Consider the following 17,055-nt stretch of genomic DNA (forward strand, 5'->3'; position numbering starts at 1 on the left):
GCACATATGAGGTTGGTACGTCCGCATTCCATGTGTTTCCTATATGACCTTCTTGAGGTCGTCTGGTCTCATGTCACTGTCTTCCCGTGAGTCTGTTTATGTCAATGAATTGGAAAGCTTTATTCCTGAAGTACGTGTGATTATACATTTCCCGGTAAAATCTCGATATCGGGTGTTGACATATCATCGGCACGCACGTGTACTATTGTTTACCAGGGGCCTGTTCGTTTATGCGGAACAACCGGTTTGACCGTTTATAAATGTAACAATTCCGGGTATAAATCCTGGCGGACCTACAAATGGGTATGCAAGACTTGCAAGGCTTTCTCAATGCTCGCCTGAAAGCAGCATCAGATAACTAGGTCCTACCTTATTTAATAAACGAACAACAGTGGTCCGATCGGTTTGACCCGATACGCAAAACGGAAATGACGACACGGTGTACATGCACATTTCGATCAAGATAATTGAGTCCGAGCTGTACTTTTTCCGGAAGTACGTCACGAAAATGGACGCTGATGACGATGTGTCGAGCCACCTTAAATGAAAAAGATTTATTTCCATAATCTATTTATTCACTTAAATGAAAAAGATTTATTTCCATGATGTTTTTTTTTTCATTAAATGAAAAAGATTTGTTTACATTATGTGTTTTTGTCACTTAAGTGAAAACGATATATTTCCATTATGTGTTTTTTTCACTTAAATGAAAAAGATTTATTTCCATGATGTGTTTTTTTATTAAATGAAAAAGATTTATTTACATTATGTGTTTTTGTCACTTAAGTGAAAACGATTTATTTACATTATGTGTTTTTGTCACTTAAGTGAACAAGATTTATTTCCGTTATTTGTTTTTTTATTTAAGTGAAAATGATTAGTAATCAGCTTTTCAACACTAGCAACAAGAATGAAGTAATATGTACAATAGAATAATTACGGGAATAGGGGAGGGGGTAATGGATTGGTATGCAGTGGAAACCAGAAATGAATAACATCAATATCCATATGATCATCAGATGGTAATATCATATTGCTCTATTGCAATGAGTATGTGAACACGATTCTGTAAAATATAACTATGGAATAGAAGATGAAAATGTCAGCAGTCCTGTAAATGGACACTCGAAAAAGGTTAAAATGTATATACAAGTTACATAGAATAAATCACCACTAAATCAACTATTGGCAAAATTAGTATCTCACAAAGCACCGCCATGATTATTATAAACGTTGCAGTTCACATACTAGCCATCACGCTTATCAAATATAAGTCCATAAAACACTTTCCCGCTTCGTCCCTGGTACGTCCTGCTCTTTCAAGGTAACACATCACTTTATCAAACAATCATTATCATGGTGAATTAGTGACATAATATGGTATAAAGAAATGCAATGGCAAAATCACTGAATAAGGATATAAATCCAAATACATTTTAAAACATACATATATATATATATATGTCAAAACGAAATTGTTAAGGACTATTCGTTTATTTGAAATCTTTTAGTTTTGAGTATATAATTTTGGACGGCTAGAATAATCGTAGTGTTTTCCTGCTGGGTTAGAGAGTCATCACCAAAGATTAAAAGATAAGTTGATAGTTGATACGGCAAACTCAGAATATGGTCCTGTCTAAGTGATGTATATTTATTACATTTTAGCAAATTATGTGTTGAATTCTCAATGGCGCCGCAGGAACAATTCGGGGATGGAATGATGTTTTTCGTAAACAAGTGTTCTTTTAGGGAGCTACATGACATACGCAGTCTTCCGTGGTAGATTTGACCCAGACGTGAACCCTGAAAGTAGTATGAAGAAAGGCTTTAAATCGGAAATGAAAGGGTTATTTCTAATATGTAATGGAAGAGAATTCCAATTGTTTACAGCAGAAGGAAGAAATGCATTTAGATAAATATTTGTTTTACAAAGATTAGGTGACAGACATGATGAGTCAGAAAGTCTGGTATTATAACTATGAACATTACTAACTGAATTAGGTAAGAGATTATACAGATACTCTGGAGTATTTTGATAAAACATTTTATGGAATTGTAACAATTTATGATTAAGTCTACGGTCTATTAATTTATTCCATCCAACTTCTGTATATAGTTTGTCTAAGCTTACAAGTTTAGTAGCACCTGAAACAATCCTAGCAGCTTCCAAATTAACATTATCTAGTTTAGAAATATATTCATTGGGAATGCTATCCCACACAGTATCAGCATATTCTACAAGTGGTCTAATAAACGAAAAATATATATTTTGTAATGCTTGCCTGTCGAGTTTAAATTTTAGAGATCGCATAATATTTAATCTAGACGTTGCTTTCTGAATTATTCGTTTAACATGCAACCCAACTGCAATTATTAGAAAAAAGAATTCCAAGATGTTTATGCAACAGTACTTCTAATATTTCTTCATTGCACATATGTAAGATTGGATGTGGTTGACTGTTTCTTTTTCTACTAAGGGTCATGCTTTCCGTTGTTTTAGGATTGAAATCAACTAACCAAGATTTGGACCATTCAGTATTATTTTGTAGATCTGACACCATACTGTTGTTTGTTTCTAAGGGGTTTTCAACTATCATGTATAGAGTAGTATCATCAGCAAATAATTTGATAAAAGATTTGATATCGTTGACTATGTCATTAATATTAACCCTGTGGAACTCCAGCCTTAACTTCTGCCCAATCAGAGTGATTATTATTGATTATAAGTCTTTGTTTTCTATTCGTTAAGTAGCTTTAGAACCATTTTAACATCGATCCAGTTATTCCAATTTTTGATAATTTATACAACAGCCCTTCTTGCCAAACCCTATCAAATGCTTTGCTGATGTCACAAAATACTACTCTTATTTCTTTACCTGAATCTAATGCCTTTAATAAAATCGTTGGAAATACTTAATAACTGGTTAATAGAGGAATCGCCTGCTGTAAAACCTGATTGATATTTTGTTATTACTTTCAAATCAAGAAGAAAAATTATGAACATGTTTATAAACGCACCTCTCGAACACTTTACCAATTATACTTAAAAGTGAAATTGGTCGATAGTTTTTAACATCATTACGGCTATCTTTTTTATATATAGGTATAACATTTGCTTCTTTCCACGATGATGGAAATATTCCTTGTGACTATGCCTAGACAACGTGCCCGAAAGGACACAAGTCAGCATCGTCACGGATCATATGGTCAGCTCCTTGATGATCGCGCACTTTTATCTTGCCATTTGTAGTCCAAGTCTTTTAATGTGTTTGGATTTGACGAGCTGGCGGGCATGAAAAAAGAGCTTGTCGCGAAACTTCGTAAGGTCTTCGAATTCGTTGACCGATATTCCGTGGAAATGTGTTTCTTAAAATTGGCGCTGTTCGACAACAATGATAATTTGGCGTCACTTGAAGTGAGCCTTACAATGATTTGACGGGGTTTCCTATGACCTGTCTCTCCTGATGAGCTAGGTTTACCAACTCTATGGGATCTTTCAATATCAGATGCATGTAGGGGGATTTTGGCCTTGGAGCATGCGTCCGGTACTAGCTTTGTGGTATCCTGTGACGGTTTGGATTGGGTAGTAGGTTCGGCGAAGCCAGAGAAACGGACTAGTGGTCGGCGACCGTATTGCTCAAAATCATCAATGGCAAGTTTGAGCTGTCGATTTTCGTTCCTCAATTGTGACATGTCGTTGGGGATGGGGGCGAGCTGGGCTCTTATAAGCATATCGAGTCTGTGCTGTGTCATGTCGAAAACAGCCGATGCTATTCTCTGGATATCGTTATCAGATAGGCTGGACAAGTGTGAGGTGAAGTCCCCAGTCGCCGAGGGGGTCGGGAAATTGTTACCGCGAAACGTCGTCGACGTAGCTGGGGGAGATGACATCGTGTAATTATAACTAACGTTAAGATACGTGTCTCTGGTTTTCTTACACTCAGGTATATCTGACAAAGTCGATTCACTCCTATCCCTTTTATTTTCACGCAAAACTTCAGACTGTAAGTCTGTCATAGCCGAATGTAAACATAGAAGTAATGAGTGCGTGTATGTGAGTACTATACACTACACCTGTATAAGCGCGTGCCAAAAGGTAAGCGAAGGGTGCGTATCAGCAGACCGTGACGAATGACGCGTATAGGTAGACTGTAGTATCTGGATAAACGGCAAAAGGAATATTATTACAAGTTCATTTCAGCATTCAATATCGTTAGATGTTACCTTGCATACATTCCATGACAAGAGTTGAGGCGCAGAAGTGCTCTAATATAGTAGATAGTATCACATTCTCGGAGCTATGTTGAATACGTGTAAACACCTCCAGGGGAGATCACCATAAGAGATTAACTTAAGTGCAAAATACTTAAAGAGACAGCCGTTACTCTAAGCGAGCCGTTAGCGTCTATTTTCAACAAATCATTATCTGTGGGAATCTTCCCGAACTTATGGAAAAAAGCAAATATGTTACCTGTTCACAAAAAAGATAGTCGAAACGATGTTAAAAACCACCGACCAATCTCATTACTCTGTATCTTAGGGAAAATATTTGAAAGTGTGTGTATAAATATGTATATAATTACCTACTTGACTATCAAATTCTCACCAATAATCAATCAGGTTTTAGATCAGGGGATTCAGCTGTCAACCAATTACTCAGCATTTCAAACGACTTTATGGGCGCTTTAGACACAGGGAAAGAAATTAGAGTTATTTTCGGTGACATAAGCAAAGCCTTCGACCGGGTGTGGCATAAGGGTCTTTTGTATAAATTATCCCAAATAGGTATCGCTGGGTCCCTTCTCAAATGGTTAAGAAGTTATTTAACTGATCGAAAACAAAGAATTATAAATAATAATGCACATTCTGATTGGGTTGAAGTCAAAGCAGGGTCCCTCAAGGGTCAATTCTCGGCCCGCTTCTATTTCTTATCTATATAAACGATATCGTTAACAACATAAATTCTGTTTTTAAATTATTTGCAGACAATACATCACTATACATGATTGTCGATAACCCAATCACCACAGAAACCGCTCTTCAGGCAGATCTACAAACACTCACAAACTGGTCGAAATCGTGGTTGGTAAGCTCCAATCCTAAAAAACACGAAAGTATGTTAATTAGTAAAAAACAACCAAGACCTTATCACCAACCATTGTACATGAATAATGAAGAAATAACAAATGTCGAAGTACACAAGCACCTAGGGGTATTTTTTTCGAATGACGGGAGTTTGGTCAAACATGTAAACTACATTATTAATAAAGCCTCAGTCAGAATAAATATTCTACGTTCTCTAAAATTCAAACTCGACCGAAACAAATTACAGACTATTTACTTTTCATTTATTAGACCTATTATTGAATATGCTGACGTAGTGTGGGATAATATTACCGCTGAATATAGTGCTAAACTGGAACACATAAATACTGAGGCAGTTAGGATTGTATCTGGTGCAACCAAACTGACAAGCATAGACAAACAGTATATAGAAGTAGGCTGGAACAAACTAATTGAACGTAGACATCAACACAAACTAATTATTTTTCACAAAATGTTCTACCAAAATACCCTCCAATACCTCAACCGACTTGTACCACATTCAGTCACTGGAATACATAGCCATACTACTAGATATTTGGATGCTACAACTATCGCTCCCATTCATTGTCGTTCTAATGTGTATCAAAGATCTTTCTTGCCCTCTGTTATCAATAGCTGGAACTCTATTTCAGTTAACTTCAGGAGAAACCCTTCCATTTATCAATTTAAATCACATATTAAACTCAACAACAAAAACCTTCACCAAAACACTACTCATATGGCTCACGTTTATGACAAATATACCATGCTAGACTACGCATGTCATGCAGCTCTCTTAATGAACATTTATATAGGAAAAACATTGTTATATACCCTCTTTGCGCATGCGGTACCATCGAAAACACTTCTCATTACCTGCTAGATTGTACCTTATACACTGTCATCAGACAACTACACATTGAAACTCTTCAGTATCAAATAACTGTCAAATTATTATTATATGGCGATGAATCGTTATCTTTAGAAGAAAACAAAATAATTGAACTCGCTGTTCAGGATTACATATAAGCGATTTCAACAACAATAGGGTGATATTATATTATGATGTTACTGTTATTAACATGTTGTTTCAAAAAAAAACTTTTTGGATTATGAGTAGCTCACATATGCACATATGCATGTATGTTTTTATGTACGCATGCATCTATGCGTGTATGCATGCATGTGTGAGCGTGTGTGTGTAGGAGTACATACATTACGTACGTGGGTGCATGATTATGTATGCAGCCATGCACACTCATGTGCGCAAGTAAATATGATTTATGTATGTATGTAGGTGGGTAGGTATGTACTTACAAACGTGTGTGTGTATGTATGTATGCATGATAGATATATGTGTTTATGATATGTGTGGGTATGCATACATGGAAGTTTGTGTGCTAGCATATGTAAGATGAAATAGCTGAATTGCTAACATAATAATAGATCTATTGACTTCCGATTTAACATCTTATGAGGTCTTTGAATAAGATTCTTAATCAATGACCCTTGTATACATATGATAACATATATCATATGTAAAGTAAGTCATGTAGATGGTCTTTCCCGATGCAAACAGTCTAGTGGAAACGCGTATACCAGGAGGACAAGAAAGAACAGGAGAATGACATATTAAGGCACGGGATGTGACGAACAATCGATCAGCAATAGAGTATGGAATGTGTACAGTCTATCACAACGACTGTCTGCGTAGGGAAAAAACATCCACATGATTATGATTATCATAGAGTATATTTTATGTTAGCATTATCGTGCAGCTTGTTTGTTTAGATCTTACTTATATGCATATATATACCTTCCTTGAAACAGTATGAAAATCAATCATAAAGTGTATTAACGATGACGCAACAGAAATATTTGTCTTGACCACAATACACTGATTTATGAATGTAACGTATTTGGTACATGTACCATATTTTACACTGCATTTCCCCAACTCTCTTCTAACTTCCCCTGTAATTTATTCACGTCACTATCCCTAAGCTATAGTTGATAATGTTGGTTACGATGAAAGGTAACAGATTTATATAAGTGTATTAACACTTGTTTCTGTCTCCAATTCATTAATGAATAATCATATTTGTATTATGTATTATATATGTAATGTGAATAAAACAAAGTTTAAACTAAGATTAATTTCCATGATGTGTTTTTTCACTTAATTGAAAAATATTTATTTCCATTATGTGTTTTTGTCACTAAAGTGAAGAAGATTTATTTCCATTATGTGTTTTATCACCTAAGTGCTAAAGATTTGTCTCCATTATGTGTTATTTTCACCTAAGTGCTAAAGATTTGTCTCCATTATGTGTTATTTTCACTTAAGCGAAAAAGATTTAATTCCATTATGCGTTTTTTTCACATCAATGCAAAATATATCTTTCCATTATGTGTTTTTTTTTCACTTAAGAGAAAAAGATTTAATTCCATTATGTGTCTTTTCACTTAAGTGAAAAAGTTTTATTTCCTTTATGTGTTTTGTCACTGGAGCAGCTGTTAGTGAAAAGTTTTGCCATTATGTCCAGGTTTTTTGTTTTTAAGTGTTAATCTTTTGCATTTAAGTAGGTTATGTATTTTATCCTAAAACGACCCCATAGCTTATTATATCATATTGTATAACTTTAATAACCGACAACTTCTATATAACGACCCTTTATATTTAATTTCCCTTGGGTGGTCGCTTAATACAGATTCCACTCTATTATGAGAATGCGAGATATTTACTTTGTTTCTGTTCATTTTGCTAATAGTTTACAGTGAATTTATCGTTTTGTTATTATTTCTCCTTGTAGATATCCTAATCCTCAACTTTGCCGATGTCAGTATGAACAGACGATTGAGACATTGTCAGCGTCCACTAAAGCTGACACTGCTGGTGTTCTACATAGGATTGGTGCTGTTTTCTATATTTAACTACCGTAGTAACTGTATTTACACGAGTCCGGAGTCTCTGATCCGGTCAAACCTCATCAGCCGTGTCAAAACCGCACATATATGTCGGATAAATTTTGATAAACTCGGTAAGACCACAGGTGCTTTAGTCGGTTAACTACGATCTTCCTTTACAAAAAAGAAATAAACCCTCAGACTTGTTCAATGCTACTAATGCTTAGAACTAGCCTTACACAAGTCCAAGGTTAACAAGGTTGCTTGGTAATATTGAAGCTTCTTGGTGAAAAACACTGTTCTATCTATTCAAGTAGTAAGGAAGATATACGAGTTTTACTAAAAGTGGCCTTTAATATTTAATCATATGAGGTATTCAAGTATTCTACACATGCCATATTATTAACGGTGAGTTAAAAGTGACCAACGCTCAACCAACAGGCAGGATCTCTTACCTGAACTTAACAGCTTCCAACTTACAGTGAACAGCAAAAGGGTCAGTCATTTAAAATCAATAGCAAAACATCTTAAGACATGCTTCCTGTTTATAAGAGGATGTATTGACGCGGATGGCATTGCAGTGGTTCTTAAATGTCAATTTGAACTCGTGTATAAACATTTGTTTTTCATTTTGATAAGTTAAAATTGTATTTTCTGGGTTCCAGATGTGGTGGATATAGATATTTTCTCTGAACCATCTTTCGAACTCATTAAGGAGAGAAATCAGCATGTTTTTCCAGGCGGATATTGGAAACCTGAGATATGTGAATCATTGCAGAGGGTTGCTATCATAATTCCTTATAGGAATCGTCTCCACCATCTAAAGCTCCTGTTGAACAGAATACACACGTTACTAAGGAAACAAAATATTGAATATCAAGTGTTCGTGGTAGAACAGGTCCGTATACTGTCAATATACTCGTTTCAGAAGTTATTTAATTTAATTTTGTGTACGCGCTGTCCATGAATCATCTATTCAGGCGCAGTATGATACATTTGACAAACGGCATACAGATTTAATCAAATGCAGCTGTGTCCAACTATATTGGGGTTTAGTAGGTGTAAGCCGGATAAAATTCGCCAATGCAGCCTTAGCAAGTGATATGTAACTGTTCATCTGCATTTTCACTTTGTTCAGTATATCCTCTTTGGAAGTACCTCGGGTCAATTGTATTCAGAGAACTCGTCGTCTCATCCATTGTGTGCAACCTGCCTAAGAACAAGGTTGTGACCTTAAAGAAAACCATGTCATCAAGTAGACACAGTGACTTTAATGAGTAATACCCTGCCACATAAACGTTAGTATCCTTGTCCCTTTGCATGCAAACCACGAGAGAATTCCATTCTGGTGTTTCAAACACAGCTTGATAATCTCTCCTTAAGTTTGTTTAAGATAAACTGTAGTATGACTGCGTCTAGGTTTCATCTATTTGTTTGCTTGCTAAATTTTTCTTAGATATTGTTTGTCTCCCAATAAAAGATAGATTAAAGCTTTAGTCATGACGGGAAAACTTTCGACTGGAACAGGGATTCTTCAATTGAAGCAGTGGAGTCATTTCATCTCTTTACCATGTACAGTTATCTGTAGGATCATACACGTCCCTGACTATACCGTATTTATGATCTCCGCTCCTCTACAACATACGTTTGCAACTTTCAGGAAAAAAATCCGTGTTTATTTATCTCACGCATGCCCTGAAAAATTAGATCTTTATATAAGATGATCGTGGTAATTTGAGTTGTTGATTGATAGTTTAGTTCTAGTTGTATTCAATCAAATTAGCATGAATGTCAGGAACACATTTTATTAGATAATAAATGATACACAATACAACGATTTCATACTGTACATACTATATGAGTTATCGATTATTGTTAAGAATTAATGAAAATAGTAATTATTCTTTAGTTTTCTTAAATAGAAATATTCCTTTTGAGTATCCATATCGAGTGAAAACGTATTTTGATTACTTTTATATACAGGCTGGAAATGATAGTTTCAATAAAGGGAAGCTGAATAACGTTGCTTTCACCGAGGCGACAAAGATGGAAAATTTTGATTGCTTTATATTCCACGACGTTGATTTCCTCCCTGAAAACGACAAAAACCTTTACATGTGTGATGACCACCTCCGTCAACTCTCTTCAGCTATTGACGAAAACAGATATCAGTGAGTTGTACATGTACCTAAAATGAAACATAGTGTCTGATGCTTATACCTTTCGAAGCAGTTGCTGTATCACTGTAAACATGCATTTTTTAAAGTGGTATATATTTTTTGGTTCAGGATTTCATGTTCTCTATATATTCGCTAAAAAATCCATAGAATTGCTTATAATTTATGAACATGAGTTCGCTGTATTAAGTAGAATTTTCATTTACAGAAAAATATATTCTGAGATTGATTTAATACTATACTTTTTTAACTTTAATGAAAAAGCAAACAAACATAAAATGCAGTTGAACAGATAAACTTGCCGCCTTAAACCACGCTTCCTGCTTCCACATACGTTATAAGAGTTAAGTTAGTAGAGTTGAACTGTTTTCAATGTGCTGAGATTTACCGCCCATGTCTATAAGTCTCTTTCAACTACATCACTACTCATTTTATAAAGCATTTTAAAAACGTAACTCATCAAACTGCATCAGATGTAAAATGTTTTACCCCCTCCCCTCTTTTTATGTCGAGTTTACTTTAAAAATTAATTGAAAAATTCAGAGTGAATGCGTTTCAAGTGTATGTACAAGTGTAGCAATATATATTTATGTGTGAGGGTAAATAAGATTTTTATTCCTTTCAAAAGTGTCATGTTCTATAACAACGCTGGCGGTGTTATTGCCATGAAGTCTGAAAACTTCCGAAAAATCAATGGCTTCCCAAACTCCTACTGGGGCTGGGGTAACGAAGACGACGACTTTTCAGCGCGGTAAGTCATGCTAGTATCAGTACGTAACTGTACCATGATTATCACGTGATCACATTTAAAATAGTAGCTGGTGATACTACTGAGATTATGATAAACTTTGATTTTCCCGACACATGTATAATAATGTTTAGTGTAAATATCACAATGTATGCCAATAATCAGATAACATATTTTAACAAGACTTGTTGTAATGTAGGTATCCAATCTCCCTAGTCCAAAGGTCAATTTTGTTCAGTGTCTCGTCAAAAGATTTTCCGGGCTGTGTATAACAACGGTTTATCCAAATTACTAAACTGGATACATTATTTCATTGAGGAAGGAGAAAAGTGCTTCAGCAAAAACTACAATACATATTTGTTTCGGCTGAGAACCAGTTTTCATTGATAGTTAAAGTATGACGGCCCATATGTTCTAGACACAAAGTCTGAAATTTAAAGCCGTGTCCATGTATGTTACTGACTTCTCTTGTTCATTGTCCATTATTTTAAGGATTAAAAGAATAAACCTTCCTCTAGCCCTATCACCTTTTGTCCGTTATTCAGGACACGAGAGGCAGGGATGCTGATCACTCGACCGCCAGAACACATTGGAATGTTCAAGGCGGTGCGACATGTGAAAGAAGTTAGATCTGAGAACGGGTAAATTAGACAAATGGCGTTATTAGTTTTGGTTTCATATAATTTGTACAGCGTATGTTATAATAATCCTACACTGGGAAGTGCTTTGAAATGTTATTAAAATAAGAATAACATTTCATCGTCCACCTTTTGAGAATCATCGCAGATTTTTTCCATGGTTGATATTGCGATAAATTTACATAATTGTGTGACAATCATATGTTATCTCTCAATAATTAAAATTACCTTTATAATGAAAACATGAATATGCGTGTCATTAACGTGTAAATCAATGTGACATATTAAAACTGATCCAATTATACTTTTATTCGTGATTCAGATTTAACGTTTATTTATGTACAATCGAATATTATGCAAAATATCAGTAAACTATAGTAAACAAGAACTCCAGTATTTTAATGCATGTTTCGAACATGAACATAATTTACCCAGATGTATTATGGTAGTATCTTGACCACATAATTGTTATATGTCTAGAACTATAACAAGAAATATTTAAACTACAAATGACATATGATCTTGGACATTTGTTTCGCTGAATGTTGTGTGTTTTTGTGTGTACAGATATGATGCATTTCTTGGTTGGCGAGGAAGATGGATGAATGATGGCCTAAACTCACCTTCCACGATGAAATATACAATAATCCAGCTCACACGACTACCCCTGTACACAAACATCACTGTAGACATAGGCCCCTCCGAGGGGCACCGGGTAGACATCAACAAGGACACCACGCGAGAATCGATATGGTGGTGGGTATTTACCAGATCGTCACAAACCTTAGTTTATCGTTTATGCTAAAACAATCCTTGCAAATGTGTAACTTTACCAAATTCAACAAAAAATCTCAATGATATACTTTTTTCTGAATAATTGCAATATTTTAACAGAATTCCAATTTAAAGGAATGCCTTTTTCAGGAATTTGCGTGGTAGGGAGCTCATGTAGTATTGATGTCTCAATAGTTAGTGGAAACCCCCAGTACGCTGTTAGTTTGCTTCGTTTTTGAAATTATGGATCAATAATTAGCGATACCGTGTTAAATCAATATAGTAATAACGTGCTTTGGTTCTTTGCAGGTTTTTGAAGTTCTACTTTCCATAAAAGAATATTAAGACTTTGAGTTATACAAAAACGGTTGTCTAATGATTTATGTGTAAAACATTTCATGAGAGAGCTGAACTTGAGACATAGCAGGGACGTGGTGAATTCACCTCTGTCATAACCTGAGCATAGGAAGTACAAGCATCTACACTGTTTCTTGCATTTTGCAGATTGCTATAAAGCATTTTTTTTAAAGTTGCTAATTTATTCACTGCATTCATATTTTTATTCAGGTTTTTAGTAAAAATTCTATTTCTTAATATGTAATGCCGCATTTGATTAATTTGGTAGCAAAGTGAATTGAATAATATAAGTTCCTTCCATTCTCTGTATTTCTTGTTATTTAGGACAAAAGTAACACGCCCTATAATGGAATTTTAACACATTATAGTCTAGGTGTAGCTTTTGCTTATTGCTGCTGACAATGGAATAAAGCGACAGGAAAACTAAGAAAATAGCTAGGAGTTGAACCCGGGACCTATGTTTGACTAGTCTGCGCTCTACCGAATCAGCGCACGAGATAATTTTCCTAACCCAATAGGTATGAGTATGATAGTACGTACCAAAGTGACAGGTATACCACAGTTCACTAGACTAGCAGACGACACGTGCTAACATTAAGTATTGGATTTAAAGACTCAAGAACAAACATTCGAGTAAGCTTCTTGTACACATCACGATATAATGTTCTCACTTTGATGACGTGGCATTAACTGGATTTGCTGCAACTTTACCTGGCAGGTGTCGTTACCTAAGCTAAAGACCTCTCTCCTTTCTTGAATAAAATCCTGGTCTTATTCCCTTGTTCTTTTTTAAAAGGTCTCCGTGTAAATGATAAATATTTACTTCTTTCTTTCTTCTTGATTTAATCATAGTGTAATCGATTTCCATTTCAAGTTACGGCTTTGTTCACACTTCAGAATTTGTTTTAAAGTTCAATACATCAATATTAAATGGCAACACATAAAATTTATTTTGTAACATAAGAGTCTGGTATAGAGGACTTTCACTAGTCCTGAACCGGAAATAAACTTAACTTCACTTAACTTAAAGACCAAATATTATAAGATATATATACTGTTTGTTTTGTTTGTCTTTCTTCATTGACCTTCTAGCTTGTTCATTTGGCGCTTCCTCATGTATTGTGTTTTGTTAAACTAAACTGATTTAAGAAGGCAGGAGTAATGTCCGTTTGACGTTGACTTATATTTGTGACCTTTCCACAATTATTTCCGTTTAATAAATACTACAAGGCGTTCAACACAGCACCACGTCTTTACGGACTTCCCCAATCGATGCATACAGACGGAAGACCCCGTTATAAGACAATACATTTGGTTGTGTTGATGGTCTTTCTGCTCTACTCCGTCATAAGTTAAGTTATCATGTTCGTTACAACGAATGTGGGACCAATTCCCAATGTTTATATAATATCCTGCACTGAATCTGATGTTTAACATTTGCTTTGGTCAATATAGATCAGCATAATAATTAACTTGACGAGAATTATTTAAGTTTATCAACTCACATAAATATTTCCTATGTGAATTTCTCGATTAAATGAGCGGATTGCTCCGGAAATTTGACATCCTATTGTCTACACTGTAAGGATGACTTCTTTGTCCCATATAAAGTTCTAAGTAATTTGTAGCCTACAAACATACGTTTGCAAGGATCCAACGTTATTAGGGAAGCTACCGTTAGTATATCTTCTTTGTCCTGTTCCTTTATACATATATATATATATATATATATATAGGGGTTTTCCCAGATTTTTTTAAGCTGATATGTTTCTTTTTTAACGAACGTTTAAGCATTGAATTGTTTTTGTATGGTATTTATGATCTATTTGAATGACACAGCTTTGCAAGCAAACAAATCATAATGCGCGCTATTGTTTGCTTGCAAAGCTGTGTCATTCAAATAGATCATAAATACCATACAAAAACAGTTCAATAATTAAAATTACGTTTTCTCTATCTCTTATTTCTTTTTTAACTTATAATTTGTATTTAAAATTAAAAATGCCCGCCTTATCGACAGTCCACACAATTTCGTTCAATAGTTTGAACAGCGTATTGTCGCGTGCTGATTGGCGAACAAGGAGTACTTTGAAATTTTAACAAACACTTCAATTTTATTTCACGATTCAGTATCAATACAATTGCGTATGATATGTCTATAGGGTGATTTAAGTTTATCAATAGAAATCTGAGCTGAAAGCTAGATTTTAAATTGTTCCGATGTTTCCCGCATGGATAAATACAGTGAACACCGTGAATGTTAAAGTTTTCCATACTGATTCATTCGAATGCTTTCGTTATCGTTACTGTTTATAACGCTTTGAATACCGATGACCTTTGAAACTTTGAAAGGTCATTCATCCCGATCATGTTGTAAAAACCCAAAGGCAAGTCAAATATACTTAGCTCACCCAGGTCTAACTTCAATTGAATGTTCACCAGGACATATCAATTACCGCGTTCTACAGCCAATAAAACAGTAAACTAGACAAAACAATGATACGGCGAACCTAGATGAAATCTGAAGAAGCTCATAACAAGAAAAGTGCATGAAGTGTATAGCAAGTGATGTAACCACGTTGAGAACGGACGTAGTGTCAGTGACATTACCATTCGGACATGGTCAGTAAATAAATAAAACACAAGACAAAAAGGAAGACATAAATACAACAGTCTTTTCTGCATCAGCCGTTCAAGCCATCTTTACAAAATTTCCAGTAATGTGACGATGCGCTGCATCAAATGCCGATTGTTTTTCTTGTCAGATGCAAGTGAAGCGACGTCGTAACAATGCTTGTTTTGGTAGATCTTTAAGATATTAAGCCAACAACAAAAGCGATAAAACTTTGTCAAAAGACATAACCATGCATTAGTAGAAACGGCAGGATTGCATTTGGTTGCCAATTCAAAATGGCGCACTATTTTGTTTTCAAGCTTTTATTTATGTGACGCATGACGCTAAAGATAATAGTATTCAATCCCCTAATTTAATAAAATTATGCTTTCGTTGTTGATGGTAATTCAAAAATATTAAAAATAAATTAAAATATTGTTTTCGCTTAGAGCACCTAAATATTTTCACTCGTTTTTGCAGAATATATGGATATTGTCAATGGCAAAATATGCCTATATATTGTCCCGTGTTTCGAAGCAATATTGATATATTGCCATGCTCATGGAAAAAACATGGCATTAATCGGGAAAAAAATAATTGTCCTCCTTGTGCACACGTCCTCAATGTACAGAAAAGCGCGTCATTGCTATTTTCATTGGTTAGGTTCTGCATAACGCCGAATGAATGAGTCTTTAGTCGGCATATCCAACTCTGCCAGACGGGCGCTCAATGTCTGACAGTGTGTTAAGAACAATAATGGTAGTACAGCGTAATAATTAACTGAGAATTTTAACTTTTAGATTAAACGGCTTCTGTACAGTTTGTCAGTTAATCTAGATAATAGAGCCTTAATCAAGACTGCGTATGTGTTGAAACAAACTCAAAAATGGTTCAAATTAGAATCTAAATCAGAACGCTCGTAATGCCCGAGCGTAGGAATGTATTACAACCAACATCTTACGTATCCTCACTATGATGCTATCTGGTTCCTGTATTGTGGTAGATAATTTACCACGAGTAGATTGGCGATTAGAGAAGTTTCACCTTTTTTGACACTAGACTAATCACTTAAATCAACTTTGTGTCGCCATTTTAATTGTAGCAAGTGGTTTTTTGCTGTACATCTTTATAAGGTTCATTATAATAAAAATATTATACAACACATTACACATTTTTGGTATTTGTTTTACATATTTAATGTATCTAAAGCACTTCTGATTTTGACCCCAAGATTGTGAAAATAACATAAATAATGATGGGACATAAAGGCACACACGGACCCCCCATTCTCATTCAAAATTTTCTTTTGATCCATTAAATATTTAGAAAAGTTTAATAGCAGAACTTTATGAAGCAAGCGTTAAATCTGCAAAAAATGGTGGAAAATTAATATTTTGTCATTAATAATAAGGAGAATTGGAATTAAAAGAATGTTTAAAAAATTACTTCCATAATCTAAAAGAAAATACTTTTTTGTCGATTATGCAAACATTCATACATATCTGATAACACACTTGTAAGATAGTGAATGGATTTGTCCTGCAAAAAAACGCAAATTCCCCTAAAATCACATTTTTATGTCCAATTGGTATCTTTGACCGACCATAGCACATAAACGAGAACACGGAAATATAGTTCTTTTGCATTCTCTACTATGCCATTAACTCCCTTTTTCAAAAACGCATATAAGAAAGTTTGATACAGAAATGATTTTAACTTCTCAGAGGTGTTCAACCTAAAAGCAGTTATGCATGT

At 34.8% G+C, this 17,055-nt stretch overlaps 1 protein-coding gene across 2 annotated transcripts in view; it reads left to right on the forward strand.

Annotated features, from left to right (window-relative positions):
• Nucleotides 1–13,466, forward strand: part of LOC110449332 (beta-1,4-galactosyltransferase 3-like) — a 27,516-nt gene extending 14,050 nt beyond the window's left edge. Inside the window, exons 1-8 of one of the 2 annotated variants that reach the window (XM_021496115.1) lie at nucleotides 4,900–5,086; nucleotides 7,899–8,126; nucleotides 8,658–8,890; nucleotides 9,976–10,163; nucleotides 10,798–10,920; nucleotides 11,463–11,558; nucleotides 12,123–12,311; nucleotides 12,639–13,466. In XM_021496115.1, coding sequence (XP_021351790.1) covers nucleotides 7,931–8,126; nucleotides 8,658–8,890; nucleotides 9,976–10,163; nucleotides 10,798–10,920; nucleotides 11,463–11,558; nucleotides 12,123–12,311; nucleotides 12,639–12,663 — 1,050 coding nt within the window. In that variant the 5' untranslated portion in view covers nucleotides 4,900–5,086; nucleotides 7,899–7,930 and the 3' untranslated portion in view covers nucleotides 12,664–13,466. Of the gene's footprint in view, nucleotides 1–4,899; nucleotides 5,087–7,898; nucleotides 8,127–8,657; nucleotides 8,891–9,975; nucleotides 10,164–10,797; nucleotides 10,921–11,462; nucleotides 11,559–12,122; nucleotides 12,312–12,638 lie in introns of those variants that run through there. The other variant, XM_021496114.1, reaches the window with a different exon arrangement.
• The last annotated feature ends 3,589 nt before the right edge of the window (nucleotides 13,467–17,055 follow it).

Source organism: Mizuhopecten yessoensis, unplaced genomic scaffold (genome assembly GCF_002113885.1).
Source record: "Mizuhopecten yessoensis strain PY_sf001 unplaced genomic scaffold, ASM211388v2 scaffold4579, whole genome shotgun sequence".
In the NCBI taxonomy this organism is placed as follows: domain Eukaryota; kingdom Metazoa; phylum Mollusca; class Bivalvia; order Pectinida; family Pectinidae; genus Mizuhopecten; species Mizuhopecten yessoensis.